Here is a 19,645-nt window from a genome sequence, read left to right on the forward strand (position 1 = left end):
ATCGTTTAAAACCAGTTATTCCAAGATTAGTGTGAATACGGGGGAATGTGATGAGGGGATGATGACTCTAGATCGGCGGTAAAACGAGGGGTCCCACCTGGATCCTGAGTGGTTTTCTATGAGGTACCAGGTGGCAGAGAAGCTCTCACTGGTGAAGTCTCCACTCATCCCTGGAAACGTCAGCTCTATGTCGCTCTGTGGCAATTTGCTTCTGGTAAAAGGGCAAAGATGAAAAGATGCATATTAAAAAGATGTACAGTATATAAACAGTACAAACAGTGGTAGAAATACGTATGGGGCTCGGTATGAACTGTATGATACGAATTCTCAGTTTGGTTTTTGGCCACAGGCCTTTTCCAGCAGGGGGCAGTGTGCAGCCGAGAAGCACCCGGGCTGCAAGGAGCTTGGCGTGGGAAGTGCAGTGTGTGACGCCTGGCTGCCCCTGGAGGACCCAGTACTCATTAGGGAGTCTTGATCTCTACTAATGACCCGTGGTCTACACAAACCAAACCCCCACCACCACCACCACCCACAAGGCAGTCAAACACACACACACACACACACACACACAAAAAAAAATGTACAGTCGAGTGTTTGAGTCGTTGAAACTCTCACGTTTCCTAATATTATTCATTTAACTTCAATAACTGACACGCAATCAAGCCTCTTACATACTTTTTGTACGTTGACGTAGTTTATTATGATTCAGTCTCTCCATATTCAGCAGTTTGATGCTGCAGTAGATCGTAACGTTTTAGTATGACTGCTCTAAAAGAGACTATTAAACTTGCCTGACAACATGATACTGGTGTTACTAAGTCATCTGCTGTGCAGCCATGGATTATTATATAAACTAAAGACCCTGAAGCTCGGTCTTTAAGAAGTAATACATCACTAGTTTTACCTTTGTTTTACTGCCTTCATATGCGAACATGGAGAAATGTACAGTGTGTATTTCATAAACGAGGAACATGTGGACAACTTGCAACTTGCAGTTATCATCGCTCACTGAGCGAGCGGGAGCCGCCACGTCACGTCGCTTTGTTTTTTCGACGGCATTTTCAATCCGAGCGTCAGGTCAAACGCGTTTGTGTCCACGTTCAGGTCCGGATCCGGCCCAAAAACGACTTTTCTGTGGCTCAACCCTGTTTTTAATTTAAGCGATTGATCAGTTTCCACTCTGTTAAACACGTACTTTTATAAACGTGGCCAAGTATGACGCGGACACAAACAGCTGGTGTAAACAGCCACGGCTGAATTACCGTCCGCTGACGTCACCGCACAAAGATGTACACAACCGCAGAGAGATGATTTTTCACAAACAAAAAAAAAAAAACTCTCCTCCTTTTTGAATACCTCGCTTATTGTTCTGAAACAGATCGATTCCAAACCGCCGGACGGTGCGCGGATACAGTGTGTGTTCATGGGTTTCTGTCGAAGAGACTGGATGTTTTCAGGCGAAACTCCGGGAGGTGAGGGAATGGTAGGGCCTGTTTTGCGGAGGGGGGGTGGTGGTCTCGTCTCTGGTCACGAGCGGTCACTTGCCCCCCCCGCCCCCGCTCTCTAAGCCAAACAAACGCTAACCAAGAAATGCCAGAACCTGACAACACAAACTATACATTACAACTTGTGAGCTCCCTGACAGGTCGCGTGGGAGGCAGCAGCAGCACGCTGCTGGCTCCGTGGCAGTCGGTGTGTGTGTGTGTGTGTGTGTGTGTGTGTGTGTGTGTGTGTGTGTGTGTGTGTGTGTGTGTGTGTGTGTGTGTGTGTGTGTGTGTGTGTGTGTGTGTGTGTGTGTGTGTGTGTGGGTGTGTGTTTGGGTCACTGATTTGGATCTTTCCAAACCCCCCCCCCCTTTTTTATCATTGTCCTCTCTGCTTTATACAGAATTATTCTGTTTCCACTCCCTGTGCGCGGTGGTTGCAGGCTGCTCAGCCATTTGCATGGGTTGGCATAATATTTCAAACGCCTGCATATGGGGACAGTTTGTTTTTTGTTTTGGGGATGTTGTAAACCATGACTCAAGGACTCGAGCATGTATGCGTGCGTGCATGCGTGCGTGTGTGTTTCACGGTGGCGGGCTCTTCTGGTTCCGTTACTTGTCGATGTCGATGCCCAGCGGATTGCTGGGGCGCAGCGAGAGGGGGGAGATGCCTTTGTTGCGGTCGGTCCTCATGTCGTAGTAGTTCATCTCGTCCACCCACACGGCCGATTGGTCCAGGATACCTGCGGGACAGGGCGGGACAGCTGAGCTCTACAACAATACGTCCCAGATGTGACTCGAAAAACTGCATTTAACATATTCAATATACCCAATATTAAGTCAGACACATCCGTGGCTCTTTAACATTCTTATAGTTAGAATTTATTTACTATTACATCATCTGTACCTCATATATATTCTTATTTGTAATTACTTTATATTGTAAATTTAATTTCCTCCTAATTTTTTTTAAATGTTTTCCTTAGATTCTGAGCTCATCTTCTTCATTTCTTAAAATAAATAATAAAATAATAAACAAAACACAAGCAACTTGGAGAAACACGTTCACCAATTTCACCACGTGTACAGAACATGGCATGAAGACACACGGCAAGTGGAGTATGTAACGACGACAAGTTAGCAGGGGAAACAGAAAAGTGAGAAACTTGTTGGTGGAATACAGTAGAAAATGTTTTTATACAATATTTCCAGTGATATTGGATCTAATCATCAATTTTGTTCACCAATTAATACTTTTTTGCGGAGTCAACTTCAGCAAATCTTTTTGGTCAATATGTATCTCAATTTTTTCTCGTGTTTTATTTATTTGCTGTTTGAAAGATCTCTGCTCTCTTCTGTGTTCTGAGGATCCTCCCATTTTTTAATGCTTATGTTTGTTTTTATGATGAATGTGACTTATGTCTGATATGAAGGTTTATGCATACATTGAGACAAACTTGTGATTTGTGCGGAAAAAAAATGAATCACACTGCACAAAATAAGTGGGAGAAGTGTTGAAAACAATTTGTCAGTTATTTCACAGTAATCAATTACAATTCTGACGACCAATTAAATCGTTTTCAGTAATTATTATTATGAAGCAATGCCACATGAATGTGTTGGTTTTGACTTTCTTTGTTTTATATTATTGTTATTTTTTCCTATTTGGGGGTTTTGAGCTGTTTGTTAAATATAACAAACTGTAACAAGTACATTTCACTACTTTCTGACATTTCATAAAGTGAAAAGAGCATTAGCTCCTCTGAAACTACTTTCTTCTCTTATTCCCCCTCGTTGTTTTTGTCTCTTCCTCCGAGTCTTACCGATCCTCTCTGGCCGGAGCAGTTTGAACGAGACGGTGGAGGTGCCCAGACCCCCGGACTTGGTGGTGACGATGATCTCGCCCTTGTCGTCTTTGGCGGGGCCCACGCGGCAAACTATCTTACTGGCCGACATCCACTCGGCCGTCAGCAGGCAGTTGTGGCCGCAGATCGACAGGCCTGAGGGCGGAGGAAGAGGGAGAGGGGAAAGGGGAGAAGGCTGAGAGATACAGACGCACTGTGACAAGCACAAATAAACAAACTGTAGCACCGACACACGCACAGACGATCCATAACAAGATGTGCGCACTCCAAGACAGAATTGGCGTCTATCGGCACGTTTAAGTCAAACTGTCACCGGGGGGGTCAAAGTTGAAGTTGGGGTCACGGTGGGCGTGTGGGTGGCCGTGACCCTTCCTCCCGCTCACTCGGCTCCTTTCAAGCCTACGTGTGTCACTTCGGCGCTAAGTGGCTCATTACCGGCACAATGTGCACTTGGCCCCCTTCATCTGTCGTTTCCTCTCGGAGAACTGTTTAGACACCAGGAGACGGGCGCTCGCTGGGATTGGTTTGACGTCTCCAGCCGAGCGGAGCCAGAAAAAAAGCTCCACGTGTGTAACAATCGAACATTATGAAAAAAAAAAAAAAGAAGCTTGAGAGTGAGTTGATTAACAAATAGCCCGTAAAACACGGAGAATAATATGCCCATTAGAGCCCAATTTCCTTCCTCCGTTCTCCACCGACCACTTTGTTTGACTACATAAGCAGTCACACACACTTGTGCATATCTAATTATCTAATTCCGAGCCCACCTCCCCCCGGGGGAAAACATTCACGGTCAGAAATAGACCCGTAGCACTGCTCGCCAAAGCGCAGCTCGCCAAGAGTCCCTCAGTCCCACCTCCACTCAAAAACCAAAGAAGTAGGGCCGAGGAGGAATTGGCCAACATGAGGGGAAAACATTCTGTGCAGAAAAAAAAAAGAAAGATTGACGTTCAAACACATAATGGGAACAATATGGAGGCGGTGCATCTGTGTGGCTCTTGAAAATCATGAAAGTATATTTTCACATTATTGCATGTTGATAAACTCTTTAAGTTTCTCAAACTGGATAAAAAGTAATTTTACGATTTGCTGACAATAATTTGTGTTTTGTAGGAGGAATCTAAACTTCAATTACATAAAATGAAATTTTAGGGGTTTTTTATGTTAATGTTTTTACTTCAATCAAAGCTGAACTGCAAAGACGACGTCCAACATTACATTTTTCTATACATATCAACACAATCACAAAGGATGCATAGCGATTTATGATTGAAAAACAAAATTGTAAATCAAGAATAATGAATTTTCTTTTGCTTTGCTTTGTATTTTTTAGTAACTTTACAGAAATAACAAGTTGCCTTAATTAAGAACATACTTGTAATAATTCAACACATTTAGAAATGTATTATCAAAACAATTCAAATTAATAATTAATCACTGCTGATATGTATGCAACAAAAAATAAAAAATAAAACAATTTTCTGCATAGAAATTCTTTCATAATTAGAACTTAACTTTCTTATTACTCACTTTTCCACTCAGGTTATTAAGACTTTATTAAATCGCGGTGATGAGTAAAAGCTAAATTGGGAAAAAGTGATGAAATCTTCTTCAGAGGGGAAAAAAGAATAAGTTCCTCAGTCCACTTATGTATCATATAAACAAAACCAAACTTTACATCGGTCTCTTTAAAAACGGAGCAGCTGTGGTTTGTTGATGGATGAGTTAGTTTCAAAATAATTTATATACATCGGGCAGAACTGATCATGAGCTAACGCTAACGATAACTCAACATCAGCGTCTTCAACTAAAGCGACTCACAGAAAATATAAACAAGATAAATCATCACCTAAGAATTACTATCTTTGTCCAGTATAAACAAATAAAAGTTCATTACATAATGTGTTGATAACCTAAACAAATATTTACAAGCTTTCTGTTTAACTTCCCATATTCATGTAAATACCTGTACAAGCATTTTAATTAGAAAGAAAAAAATAACTTTACTTTCCATGGAAAATATAGATTTTTTAACAGAAATGTATTTTAAAACATTACGAAGACAGAGCTGCGTGCGTTGTTGGAATATAAATTCATTACCAATGAGGTCAGCCGGGCCCGTGCCCAGGTTCTCTCCACGGATGGTGACCTTGGTCCAGGCCGCGCCCTCTTTGGGCGAGATGCCCGTGACCAGTGGCGGCGGACGGGCACGAGACATGGCGGCCTGACGGGGAAACTCTGGATCAGTCAGCGACCTGGACGTAGAATAACAACAGGGCAGAGGGACATGGTGAGCAACAGGAAACTTAACAAAACTGTTCAATTAACACAAATGGAAGATGATCAGAGGATCAATATATTTGTCCAAAACAATTGTGCAATTCATTCATAAAGTAAAAAAATGGGGGGGGGAAACGGATCTGATATGTGCTTCACATGACTGTGAATGTATTTCCCTAAATTACGTATTAATCTAAAGACTATCGGTCCAAAAGAAAGAGCTATTTTATTGGTAACAGTCGTCATAATTTTGTCCTTTCAAAGAAAAAACATTCACTAATTGTTTTATTTTTTTTAAAAGTCATAGTTAAATAATCATTGCTCACATCTCTAGAAGCGGACATTAATTACAAAAATGTTAAGGTTAATTACAGCAGTAATAATTTACAAAAACCTTGACATCAAACACCTGTATTACACTCAGAGGTGTATATATGCTGTATACAATATCCTCCCCATATATATATATCATCTTTATGTCAACATGCATAAACCCTCCTCTAATGAATAATAATAATAAATACATGATTCAGCTTTTCAGTTTTCTTTAATTCTCCAGCCGCTTTCATTAAATAACCAGGCAGCCAGATACTGACGGGAGGGGGGGAGCCAAAGACTAACAGAATATGGCGGCAGCGGTGGCGAGTGTTAATTTCCCATCATCCCCGTAGGTCTCCGAACAATGTATGAGCGTCGCAGCGGTTATCTCTCAGTTAATAGGAAAAATAGAGCAAGGCGAGCCAAGAACCGAAGGAGCAGACAGAGAGCAGAGAGGAAAGGAAGAATGTAAACCTCACAGGGGAAGGATAAATAAACCTGCCCCCCCCCTCAATCATTACATATGAGCCCCCCACACACAATACAGTTCAGACTGTGGCACCAAAGAAGGAGCACCCACGGAACTCGGTTCACGTCAGGGCCGTGTGCAAAAAGGAAGAGAGGGGAAAGATTCCAAGAGAAAAAAGAAAGGATGTATTTCAGCAGCGCAGATGTTTGCTAATAAATTACTGGCAGGTTTACTTGAGGAGGGTCCGAACCAATCCGGAGGCTTCCGCCCTTTTTCTTCTTCTGCTGCTCCGCGGCCAAAACACATTCCCCCCGCGATACAACGCCGGAGTTCACACGGAGCCACGGAGGGAAACGCTTTACCGTTACATAGTCACTAATGAGGGAGGAGAAGAAGAAGACAGGAAATCTACACTGACAGTGATTGGTCGACTGGTTAAAGGTCACATGTTCTAAATATTTGAAATCCTATAAAAAAGAAACCAAAAAACGATCTCAGTACTCAGAGCTCTAGGAAGAAGACTTGCGTGTTTTACAGTCAGTGTCCGAGCCTCTCTTGTGATTGGCTGATTGTTGGAAGGATTGTCCAACGACAGGAAACAGAAATCAGAACAGGAAAAATGGCGACGGTCAGCCAATCGGACGGTCAGATTCAGTGGAATATTTCTGGAGAAACTCATTCTTGCCACGTTATCGACTGTACAATATACATCAACATGAATTATTATTATTTATTCTCAAACAAGGGCATATTTTAGTTTGAGTGATAGTTTTGTGCATCACAGCTCTCATCTAACAATACCGGGCTAAAATTCCAGCTTCTGGAAAAAACTTTCCAACTTTGGGAAGATGACTTCTCAAAAGATGAAACCGGCAGATGATATATATCTATATAGTTTGGAGGCTTAGCTGTCCTGCAACTGCTAAAATGCTACATATTAACAACAAAGTATAACGGCGATGTTCACTTTTGTCCTCGTCTCTCGCTCTTTTGAAATGTCTGATTATTTTCATTATCAATCTATCAGAAAATCATTTATGTCTATTAAATATCCAAAAAAGTGGAAAAGGCCGTATTCAATATCACAGAGACCAAGTGTATATGATTTCAAATTCTTAATTTAACTCAGGATTAAGTTAATTCATATTAAAATAATGAGAACACGTTAAAAATAGGTGATAAACACCAACTGTTGTTTGTACATGTACGTCAAAACCTCCACAGCAGAGCTGAAACATTTAGTAATTACGGAAAATTCATCAGAGATGATTTTGACGATCCACTGTTTGTCTGAGTAATAATACTAAGAATAAATATTAAACATTCGCAAGATTCATTTCCTGAAGTGAGATGATTTATTTTCGTTTCTCTGTCCCGAGCTTTGGACTGATGCTCAAACGTGAACGTCGTCTCGGTAAAACTGTGATGGACGTCTTGTCTTTCTCTATTTTCTGACATTTTAAACGATTCAATTTAATAAGTTAACCAAAGAAAAGAATCAGCAGATTAAATCGACCGTGAGGCTCGATGCTCACAAGACACCGGTGCATCTTGGTATTACTCATCATTAGACACGGTGAGTTCAAATAAACACGAGTGTCAAAATATTGAGCTTCAGGACTCTGGAGTCAAATATTCTTTTCATAAATTCACATTAAAACCCCCGATCTGTCAGATTAGCAAAAACATCTCTTCTTCCATCGAAAAGCATCTTTATTTTAAAAAGGGCTGCCAACGCTGGAGTAATCAGTTATATATTTCACTCAACTGACAAATCATTTGGGAGATTAATCATTTCAGCACCGACCACATGAAAAACCTCCTTCAACGCTTAAGTCAACGATCAGTTTTGCGGAATATTTGGCTCCGTGGCACAAAGTAAACACCACACGTCGACTGTGATCTCTCCCGATGTTCCCATTAACTAAAGTTTGAAATTGTGGGAATTTATGTAAAGAAAATTATGGCACATGGCACAACAGAAGCATAGAGAGCAGCAGGGGGTGGGGAGCACTGCAGAACATGCACTGACCTAGAAAGCTCCCACCTTTCTGGGAAACCTTTTCTGCCACAGACCCCCCCCCCCATCGCCCTGACATCCCAGAGTTAACCAGAAAACTCCGTTGGGGATTTACCTCGTGTTGTTGCGGCGGACCCCGGCGCTTGTCAGAGGAAATGGAGGGGCTGTGGAAGTGACATGAGGGAGATAAGAGGTTAACAGGCCTTAAACAAGAGCCTGGTAATATCCCTCATCAATCCCACATGTTTGGAGTGGGAGCGGCCGGCGAGTGAGGGGGCAAGAGGAGCACCGGGGCTCTCCGTTCTGTAGGATTCTGATTCTGCTTCCAGGACTGTTTCTATCCCATCCAACCCCCCTTCATCTTGGAAATACACGTGCACAAACACAAAGATAGCCTGCACACACACACACAGACACACACACACACACACACACACACACACACACACACACACACACACACACACACACACACACACACACACACACACACACACACACACACACACACACACACACACACACACACACACACACACACACACACACACACACACACACACACACACACTGGGCAGAATGACAGCTCAGCTAGGTTTGCGTGCGAGGGGCCCGAGCTGGTGTTGTGTGGTCTGTGTGTATAGCTAGTATGTGGAAGGATCCGCGGAGAGAGAGGTCTGGGCAGTGTGTGTGTGTGTGTGTGTGTGTGTGTGTGTGTGTGTGTGTGTGTGTGTGTGTGTGTGGTCTGGGTGTGTGGTCTCTGGCGCGGGCCTGGGGAGAGCCTGCTGACGGCTGGGATGAGAAAAGAGCCGCTGTGTTTACTTTACTCTGGGGGCTGTGCATGGACACGGGAACACTGCCCAGACCCCGCTCTCTTACACCAACACACACACACACGCATGCACGCACGCACGCACGCACACACGCACACGCGCACACGCACACACGCACGCACGCGCACACACACGTGCACACACGTGCACTCACGTGCACACAGACGCACACGCACGCACACGCACACACACACCAAATCACACAGAAACTACGGGGACTCTCTCGCACAAGTCTCATGTCACGCACAATCAAAAAAACCCTGCAAACAACTAGGTAATAGGAACTAAAACTCTTCTGACAGTGAACGACTTTTTCCTTTTCCGAATTAGCATGAAGGGGAAAACAAAAGAAGAGGAGGATTCCGTAAGAAGAAGAAAAAAGCTCCGACTGGAAACTTTTGGGAGTGCGGGGCGGGCGGCATTTTTCCACAAGAGGGATAAGAAGGCATTAACCTCCAGGGGGCATCAGAGGAATCCGCATTAAGATCATCACAGCCCCACTACATCATGTGTCAAGTGATGTCGGACTGTTTAAATTAAATCAGTGACAACACAGAACCAGATATAGCACAACCCTTTTTTTCTCTTTCTCTCCTGCCTGATGCTGAGCTCCAGCCCCTGCCTCCCGCTCTCCCGGTGGTAATGGGGCTAAGAGGAGGCATGTTTGTTTTCCGTGCAGGCTGCCTGACAAACAGCAGGGCTGGCTCTGATCTGTGTGGTGGTAGCATGTGGAAGTCTGAGGGCTCGGGATCGTCCCGCTAAACGCCGGCGACGAACCCTCTCCCTTGGCTCCGTGCTGGAGCAGAAGACTTTTCATTAAAGCTCCAAACAAATCCTCTGGTCACATGAAACCATTTCATTTTCAACATACCACAGTACAACGTCGCCACCCCCCCCCAGAAACGCTGTGCTCGACAGTCTGGACTAGATGGCAGCAACAGATTTCTTTCTCACAAAAGACGAGGGACACCGGGTTCAGGATACGAAGCATCATTTAGACACACAGATTTTCAGACTAGCCGATGATGACGATGATGATTTTCATCTGCTGGAGTTGATGCAGGGTTCAGAGAGACAACGACAAGGGTGGAAAGGTTATTGTGGTGGAGAAATATGGCATAATAATCATTTAATAATCACAATCACCATTTCAGCTTTATGCCAATCTGGAGCAAGCTGTGATTAACCAGCCTGCAGCAAACAGCGTTTGTACAATCGGATGCATATTGTGATAAAAGTATGGTTCATTTTGTGAAATTAAAAATAACAAATTTCAGATTTACAGTTAACATACAAGTTGAATGTGTCTTTGTGATGATGGACATAAAACAGCTCTGATACTAAATGCGGCGAAATGGCAATAATCTGATATTGATGCACAGTTTATCACATTATGGAAAACCACATAAAAGGAATAATTATGTTAATTGTACTTAACTGTGTTTCACTGTTGTCCATTAGGGAAACAAAGCTCCGCACACAAGATCTTATATACAATTTGCTTGCTATCATTAATTCTGCAAACATATTTGTGCAAAAACAAATAATCTTATGAGTGACAATGTGAATTAAGATTAGTTTTGAATTTAGAGATGAACTGTTTAGTGGATAAATCAATTATTTGATGATGAAATTTAAAGGACTAATGGTCAAAATCATTTATGATTCCAGTTCCTCTCAAGTTAAGATTTTCCCGTATCTTTTCATCTTGGTATTACTTTTTTTTTTAAATTCTGTATTTTGGACAATATACGACGTCCGAGACGATCACTTTCTGAGAAATTGTGACATTTGTCACTTGTTTTCTTTCTCATTTTATCACGAAACAATTCTGCAAAGATAATATTTGTCAGTTTCAGTTCTATGATTTTGTCTTAGTAGTATTTTGCAGTAGTTTGCAGTGTCCCTGGTTTAAAATCATTGAACTCCGCTGCATCATGTAAATTCCTGTTTTCCCACCGCTGTGTGCTGCTATCAATTAAAAAAGGGAGGAACGCCCGGGCAGATCAACCACCAAACAACGGACCCTTGGCTTTTTATTTTCCAGTTCTGCATAAACACACTCAGAATGTTTCGCTTTTTTATTTTAAACAACGTCAAAAAACATGACAAACTCTCTGCATCGTAAAGAGAGATGGGAATCTCAGTTAATCGATCAGTAATCGAATACTAAATTAATCGCCAACTACTTGGAACTTCGATTCATCGGTTCAAGTCGTTTGTATGGGAAAAAAAGAATTCAAAATTCTCTGATTTCGGCTTCTTAAATGTGAATATTTTCTGGTTTCTTTGCTCCTCTGTGACAGTGAACTGAATATATTTACTGTGTGGACAAAAAAAAAAAAATCATCTTGGGGTTTGAGGAAACACGATTGATATTTTTCACCATTTCATGAACCAAACAACTGATCGATTGATCGGGAAAATAATCGACAGATTAATCGACAATGGGTATAATCATTAGTTGCAGCCCTCGAATCTCTTCACCTGGATCCACACAGACGCACGCACCACATGACTCGTGAATAAGTCGTTCATACGACCTTGGATCGTGTGCCGCCCCTGAAGCTCAAAGGTGACTCACATGTGGCAGTGATTGGCAAGTGTGTGTGTGTGTGTGTGTGTGGGTGTGTGTGTGTGTGTGTGATGGGTTTAGAGGGCACAAAGGCACCCATTTAGACGGCTCATCACCCTCGACCCCCTCCGTCGCCCATCAGAGGGGGCTAACCCATCGACGCTCACATCTCCCCCCCCACGAACACCATTTCACTCCTGGGCTCCCCAACATTACACAAACACCGAAATTCCATCAAAGATCCCCTCTGACTGCTCTGAATGCACAGAGCCGGGGCCAAACACGACCCAGCCCCCGAGATGACTGGGCCTGATCATCACACAGAGGCCAGGGTGGAGCTTTAAACAATCCTCCTCAGTGTTCACACACACACACACACACACACACACACACACACACACACACACACACACACACACACACACACACACACACACACACACACACACACACACACACACACACACACACACACACACACACACACACACACACACACACACACACACACACAAAACTGACCCTAAGATGTGTCAGCTGGGTTATATTTCAAATAAATGGATCACATGATGAATGTGATATATAATATATGTGCTGTTTGAAAACAGATGCTGAGGCGGCGGCTGCGACCACCAGCCAGTCAGTGGCTTTTCCTCCACAGTGACTCAGCATGTCGGGGCCCGGAGATCACGGAGAGTCTTTTTCGTGACAGGGTCGTGATGGGTTGTGTAACCTCTGGCTTCCTATCCTGACCATCACCATCATCATCATCATCATCATCATCGTCGTGATGTCTGAGCCCGCGAGGCTCCGTTATCTTTCGGCCGCCGTCTGTTTGTTTGTTTGTCAGTCTCAAGTGCTTCAGCGCTCGGGCTCCTAATGAAGAGAAGTCATCCCCCCTCCCCCCTCTCATTTCCCATATAAAAAAATCCTTCAACAATAAACAGAAATATGAAGTACGGGCCTTGCGAATGCAGGAAGATGTTTTCAGAGGATTAGGAGAGTGGAGACAGGCGGCTCTGCCCCCGGGTGACGCGGTGGTGAAACGGAGAGATTTGAACCTTCCAGAGCAAGAGGCCGTGACGCCGCCGCCGCCGCCGCTCCGGCCGCTTCGCATAGAAAACACAGCGCCAGCGTGAGAAACTTCCACAGTCACACACAATTATAAATTAAGAAAACACTTGCTGCTTACACTACAAATCGGCACAGAGTCGCAACTAAACATTATCCTATCAAATATATTCAAAGATGAATCACCCAACTGTCTATGAAACATTAAAATAAAGCAAAAAGAAAATGCCCATCACAAGTTGGAAAAATGTGAAGTGACATTTTCACAAGTTTTTCAAGAGACAAACAATTAATTATGACAGTTATTATTGTCCTAAACTGTTGGCAATCAACCATCTAAATGAAATATGTGATTGTTTTGATTTTTGATTCGTCTATTGTTCTGATCAATCACTTTAAGGGAAAAGGTATCAGCAAATGAATGTAATGTAAATGTTCAATATAGTTTTAAAGACGAAAGAACCAGTAAATCATCACAATTTAAGAGTCTAGAGCCAAAGACACCATGGAAAAAAGGGGGATTTAACTATTAACTTTTGACTTTTGGCCTGTTTCCGAACCTAAAGCTCTTCTGCCTGTCTGTCTGTCCTCCTGCCTGCCTGTCCTCCTGTCCTCCTGTCTGTCTGTCTGTCTGTCTGTCTGACTGGGTCACATGCTCCACACTGTGAAGACCAGTGGCCCAGTGAGACCCGTCAGCAGGGAGCGGACTACCAGGTAGGGGTCGACCGACATGGGGAGGAGACCCCATGACAGGGGTGAGAGAGAGAGAGAGAGAGAGAGAGAGAGAGAGAGAGAGAGAGAGAGAGAGACTCGCCGTGACCCCCGTCGCTCCGTTCTACCCCCTCAGGTCTGACGGAGCAGCGGCAGAGAGGAAAACACACAACCCACCACATTCCACCAAAACAAACAAGCAACAAGGCCACCCAAATTTTTCAATTACAGCCCTGGGAGGGAGGGAGGGGGGGCAGGAAATGGATCAGTGCAGCCCCCCCCACCCCCTGGCCAAGCAGAGACTTTCACTGAAGGACTTGTTAGCACGGACGTCCACTCAAATGATGGAGGAGCTCGATGACGACTGACACCCTGCGACGTGGCGCCGGCCTGCCAGCTGTACCTGTCGATCAATTCACTCTGTCATACGATCAGTCAGCTGAACATACATTGGGGGGGGGGGGGGGGGGTCTATTTACAGAGAGTGAGTTATAACAATATTTGAGAAAAAGAAGGGATTAAAGACTCTGGTCTGCTTGAAAACACTGGAGTTAATGAGGTTGAGGTGAGAGAAGTGTTTACATCATAACTTTGGATTTATTAAGTAAGTAATATTTTTAACCTTTAGCTCCACGAGAATCTACGACTGAACCTGAAACTTTCTTTTTAAAACAAAATGAAACAAAGTTCAACTTAAATTCTTTTAAAAATCCGATCGGTTCCATCAGTGAGACGTCGTAGGCGCAGGTGTTTCACATCACACGAGGGCTACAACTCACGACTATTATCATTATCTATTAATCCGTCAATTATTTTCTCCATTAATCGTTTAGTTGTTTGGTCCATAAAATGGTGAAAAATGGTGGTTGTGTTTTCCAAAACCCTCAAGATGATGTTTTGTTTTGTCCACACACCAGAGAGATCCGGTTCACTTTCACATAGGAGCAAAGAAACCAGAAAATATTCATATTCGAGAAGCTGAAATCAGAGAATTTTGCCTTTTTTTTTCTTCATAAAAACTACTTGAACCAAATAATCGATTATCAAAAATTGTTGGCGATTAATTTTGTCGTCGATAACAATTCGATTAATCAGCCCTTCATCACACGTTAACGTGAAGTGATGGAGCACACCCTACTCTCTCTCGTTGCCAGAGATGAAATTGCTGCAATTTTCTAAGTTGCCACGTAATAGAAATCAAAATCTTTCTTTACATAATAAAAAAAAACCTTTATCATGGAGGGTTTTTTTTTTTAAAGATGCGGTGGAAGGAAAAAAATGTAAATGTTAATTTGTCCCTTTTGTTATCATATCGATGTCAGCAGACCAAATATCTTTGTGTCAAGCTTGTCTCCTTGAATGCATCTTGAGCTGTTGTAATACTGCTTTGTAATATTTTATGAACCAAACTAATCAAGAAAATAATCACAATTCCAGATTTCAAAATAAAGGAGAAGCTACAATTTGTTCATAAAACACAAAACCAGATATTACAAATATCTACAGTTCAAAACCAGGTTTCTCCGAACTCATCTTGGAAATGAATTATGCTTCTTAAACCTTTACAAGAGGGAAGCACAGTTTTTCTATGGGGGAAGTGAAGGGGAAATCATAACTATCCCTTAACATTGCTAAACTTAGCAAGATGACAAAACATTACACCTAAAATAAAAAGGAGGGAACCATAACTCGTCTGCAAAGAGCTGCTGCCTGCCAGAGATGAACCGCTGACTTGGTTGAACGCAAATCATCATCATCATCACAATAAAACAACGTCGACAGCTGTTTAACTTGCAATCAAGTGATTTGTCATTGACAATCAGTGATGCATCAACAACCCACAGTTATTGTATCATCCTCAGCAAAGTGCCTTGCAGTCTGTCTCACGTGATGATGTCATCATCTGGTGTAATCAGTTCATCTGTGTTTTACTCAATCCTGCTCTGTATACAATGTGATACATTGTCTCCTTTGTTTCTTTGTTTTCATAGGACGCCTCGTAGGAAATCATTACCTCCGTGTTAAAAAGGAGGTTCCCTACTCTGTGTATTTTCATTGCAGTGTTTTGCAGTGAGAGAGAAACTGACCATATCTGGATTACGTAATCAGATTATGAAAAACAAGTAGCTGTAATAAATCAGACATTTGAAAAATGTGTAATTGGATTACAGTTACATTGTCACGGTCTCAAGGATGACTCAATTACATTTTGACGGATGTTTTTAAAATGTGGCAGTTTTAAGATTGTCAAAAACAATACCTATTACTGTATTACATTACTCACCAATACACACTCTCGGGTGGCCAGTTTTGTTCATGTTTTATTTTACTTTTCTTTGATTTATAGACAATGATAATGCTTTTTGTTTGTTTCTTTTGGGTGCTGAATTTGCTAAATGCATTTTATTTTCGTTGGAAATGTTTTCGATGTTTCAACAGTTTTAAAGATTAATTTGTTGAACGCAAAATGTTGCGGTTTTGTCCAATTTGTTTTGTTATAAGGCGCAAAATTTTAAATATTTCATATTGAAGTAATCCAAAAGTATATCGATTAGATTACATTATTTCTTTGTAATCCAATGGATCGCGTGACTGATTACAAAAATGTCCCATGTAATATGTAATCAGAAACTGACTACATTTCTGTAAGTAACACGACCCAACCCTGTTTATATGCTGATCATTCTGTTTTGTTGAAAACATAATTTAATGCTTTAGTTTGAGCATCACTTCAAGCAGCTGTATCTACACGAATAACGTTAAAAGACAAGCAAAGGGGAAAAGGGGAAACAGGGAAAGGGTGTGAAGAGAGATACCTACTACAGTGCGTCTGCAAAATAAAGGACAATAACTTGAATTTTCAAAGTAAATGATTGTAGCTTGACGTGGTAGCAACACGCCGAATTCACCAGAGGACGCTGACGATTGGTAAGAAGAACTAATATGTATATTCTGATATGTTCTGCTACTCAGACAAGCAACGTGACCTTTAAAATGCCAAATATTTGAATGGAGTTCGGTTCGGCTAACCGAGTGGCCCCGGTAAGTTCACAACAGCGGGTCTGTCAGCGGTTACCTACTGACATCGACTATCACAGACCCGTCAACAGACACGGTGCAGCACAATGAACAAGCCACCGGTGGTTGTAGAGAGAAGAAGATCGAGCTTTGTGGACATATCTGACAGCTAACGTTATAGCTAATGCTAACCTCCATTCGGCTAGCAAGCGAACCCGTTGTTGTGCCGGAAGTGTCAGCAGAGGTTTGTCAGTGACGTTCGTTCAATGGTTCTTAAATATCAACCTGACACACATTAATAACATCTGGACTGTACCGTGAACATCTGAGGAGAAAAAATATCTCAGAGAAAAGAGAAAACTTACAAGTTTACAGCAATTGTCCACTGCAGCGCCCGTTTCCTGTGTCCTCCGACTACTTCCGGCTGTCTCTGTCGCTCTCAGCCTTCAAAATAAAACACAATTCTATAAATTAAATTAAATTAAATTAAATAAAACGAATAAAATCAATACAAATTAAATGTATTAAATAAAATGAAAAAATGAAAAATAAATAAAATAATAATAATAAAATAATAATAATTAAAATTAAATTAAATAATGAAATGAAATAAATTAAATTAAATTAAATTAAATTAAATTAGAAAAAAAATACAAAATGTAAAAAATATAAATCAATAAAAGAAAAGAAAAGAAAAGAAAAGAAATTGGATAAAGAAGAAAGAAAAATAAAGTAGTAAATAAATATGCATACATACATATATGTGTGTGTGCGTAGAATTAATAGCAAAATACTTTGCTGGTATTGAATATTGATGATGATGTGATGCAGTATGTTGTTAGGCAGTGAAATCCACTGCATCCTACTGCAACATGTTCATCCATCCATCCATCATCTACCGCTTAAGAGACGCAGGGTGGGCTGGAGTCAATCCCAGCTGACATTGGGCGAGGGGGGGGTTCACCCTGGACAGGTCGCCAGCCTATCACAGGGCCACATACAGAGACAAACAACCATTCACTCTCACATTCACACCTATGGTCAATTTAGAGTCTCCAATTTACATAACATCATTCTGCATGTCTTTGGACTGTGGGAGGAAGCCGGAGAACCTGCAGAGAACCCACTCATGCACAGGGAGAACATGCAAACTCCATACAGAAAGGCTCTGGTTGGTTTGAACCGGGATTCGAACCCAAAACCTTCTTGCTGTGAGGCGAAAGTGCTAACCACTATACCACCTTCAGCCCACTTGCAACATGTTGACACATTAATTTTTATTTGATTTCTTTTTTTAATTTGGAGTTACTCAAAGGAAGTACAAGGGTTTATTTGCCCTATGCAATATTTGCACTTACTACTAAAACGTAATGCAACGAAAACATCATTATCATCCCACATGCCCGTCTGAAGTGCTGGTTGTGTGAGAATTCTGAAGCCCGGTGGGAGCGTTGCTTCTTTCCTGCATCCCTCTTTTCACGGTGCATCACAGAGGTATTTCCACTTGTTCTGGGAACGGCGCAGCATCGTTAGAAATGCAACAGGGACCACCCAGGCACACACACACACACAGTAGAACGGCTGGTACCATTACATTTATCTCGCCAAATTGTGCGGGGCTGAAAAGAAATTTCTGCGATAAGGCAAGGCCCAGTCCCCGGGGAAACCATATTGTCCAATTACACCGGCTAATCTGGTAATTGCGGGATCAAACTGTGACTTCGGTTCAGTTTGCACAGATGCTGATGCAACACAGGGGCTGTTTGTCTACGTAAACACCAACTTAAAGCAATGACGCTGGAAGATTGGGATCGCGGTCTCTCTGGTGCTGCCGCTGCCAGTGAACGAGAGCATCAGCGGGCACATCACACCAACTACTGAATCCACAAATCAGAACGCAGCAATCTGGTGCATTAATGTGTCGTCGTATTAGATCACACCGTGTAGTAAAGGGGAATAAATTAATTTAAAAAATCGATTTAAGAACATACTATAAATGACGTCATATGCAAGGTTTGTTTTTGTTAAAGGAATATTCCAACATTTTGGCACAAACACTTATTCACTTGTCAAGATTTAGAGGAGAAGATCTTTATCCACTCCTATATTGTAATAAAATAGTGACGCCAGAAGCTGATCAGCTCAGTTTAGCTACAAGACGTGGAAACGGGGGGAAACAGTTGGCCTGGTTTTGTCCGAAGGTAACGGAAATCCATCATCACCAGCATCTCGAAAACTCACTACATTATCTCATTTGCTTGATCCAAACAAAAGCTGAGGTACATATAAAAAAAGATGGTTTTATGATCATGTCCTGCAAATTTTTGGGGGGGTTATAATACCAACTGGATGTAGAATTATATTTACTGCACTGATCTCCTCATCTAACTCGTCAAGAAAGCAAAATAAAAAAGGACATTTCCCAAATAGCTGAACTGCTCCTTTAAACTACCGCCCCGTCTGCTGAGAGTATTTTCGTTTGGCAAGGAACGTGTGATGGTGTTTTTTTTTTTTAAATAGACCAGGCCTTTCTGAGCAGGTGTCCCGTCCCAGGTGTGCTCCTGCCATGGGACACGGCTGGTGCCTTGATCCTTGCCGTGACCCCCCCGGGCCCTCTGCGATCCACATCCCGTAATGGCACATGCGGCGCTGGCACCATTGCTCATCCCTGAACCCTATTGTTCATTGTTTGTCTTCTCCAGTTTTTTCCCATGGGCCCCTGGCCAGTGAGAGGAAAAGGTCACTGTAAATATTGCACTGAAATCCTCCCTCCCTCCCTCCCTCCCTCGCGTCCAGCTCCTGAAGATGGAGCAGGCGACCAGTGGGTGAGCACTTCCTTCCTGCGCGGGGGCACTGCAACTGTACGACATCAAACAACGCGTGAATCCCTCAACGTCAAACAATCGCCGCGGTGAGATCATGCGCTCGCCGTTGACACCGCATTAACCTGGGCAGGTCTCGGGCTCCTTGGCGAGGCACATCAGACGGTATGATGTCGACGT

At 42.4% G+C, this 19,645-nt stretch overlaps 1 protein-coding gene across 4 annotated transcripts in view; it reads right to left on the reverse strand.

Moving 5' to 3' along the window:
- Positions 1 to 17,072, reverse strand: part of exoc2 (exocyst complex component 2) — a 46,693-nt gene extending 29,621 nt beyond the window's left edge. The window contains exons 1-6 of one of the 4 annotated variants that reach the window (XM_035647103.2): positions 17,009 to 17,052; positions 8,551 to 8,599; positions 5,449 to 5,603; positions 3,307 to 3,483; positions 2,100 to 2,226; positions 98 to 211 (exon numbers count right to left, since the gene is read on the reverse strand). In XM_035647103.2, coding sequence (XP_035502996.2) covers positions 98 to 211; positions 2,100 to 2,226; positions 3,307 to 3,483; positions 5,449 to 5,566 — 536 coding nt within the window. In that variant the 5' untranslated portion in view covers positions 5,567 to 5,603; positions 8,551 to 8,599; positions 17,009 to 17,052. Of the gene's footprint in view, positions 1 to 97; positions 212 to 2,099; positions 2,227 to 3,306; positions 3,484 to 5,448; positions 5,604 to 6,648; positions 6,791 to 8,550; positions 8,600 to 17,008 lie in introns of those variants that run through there. The other 3 variants (XM_035647102.2, XM_047336800.1, XM_035647104.2) reach the window with 3 other exon arrangements.
- Positions 17,073 to 19,645: the final 2,573 nt, after the last annotated feature.

The sequence above is a fragment of the Scophthalmus maximus genome, chromosome 13 (assembly GCF_022379125.1).
Source record: "Scophthalmus maximus strain ysfricsl-2021 chromosome 13, ASM2237912v1, whole genome shotgun sequence".
NCBI lineage: Eukaryota > Metazoa > Chordata > Actinopteri > Pleuronectiformes > Scophthalmidae > Scophthalmus > Scophthalmus maximus.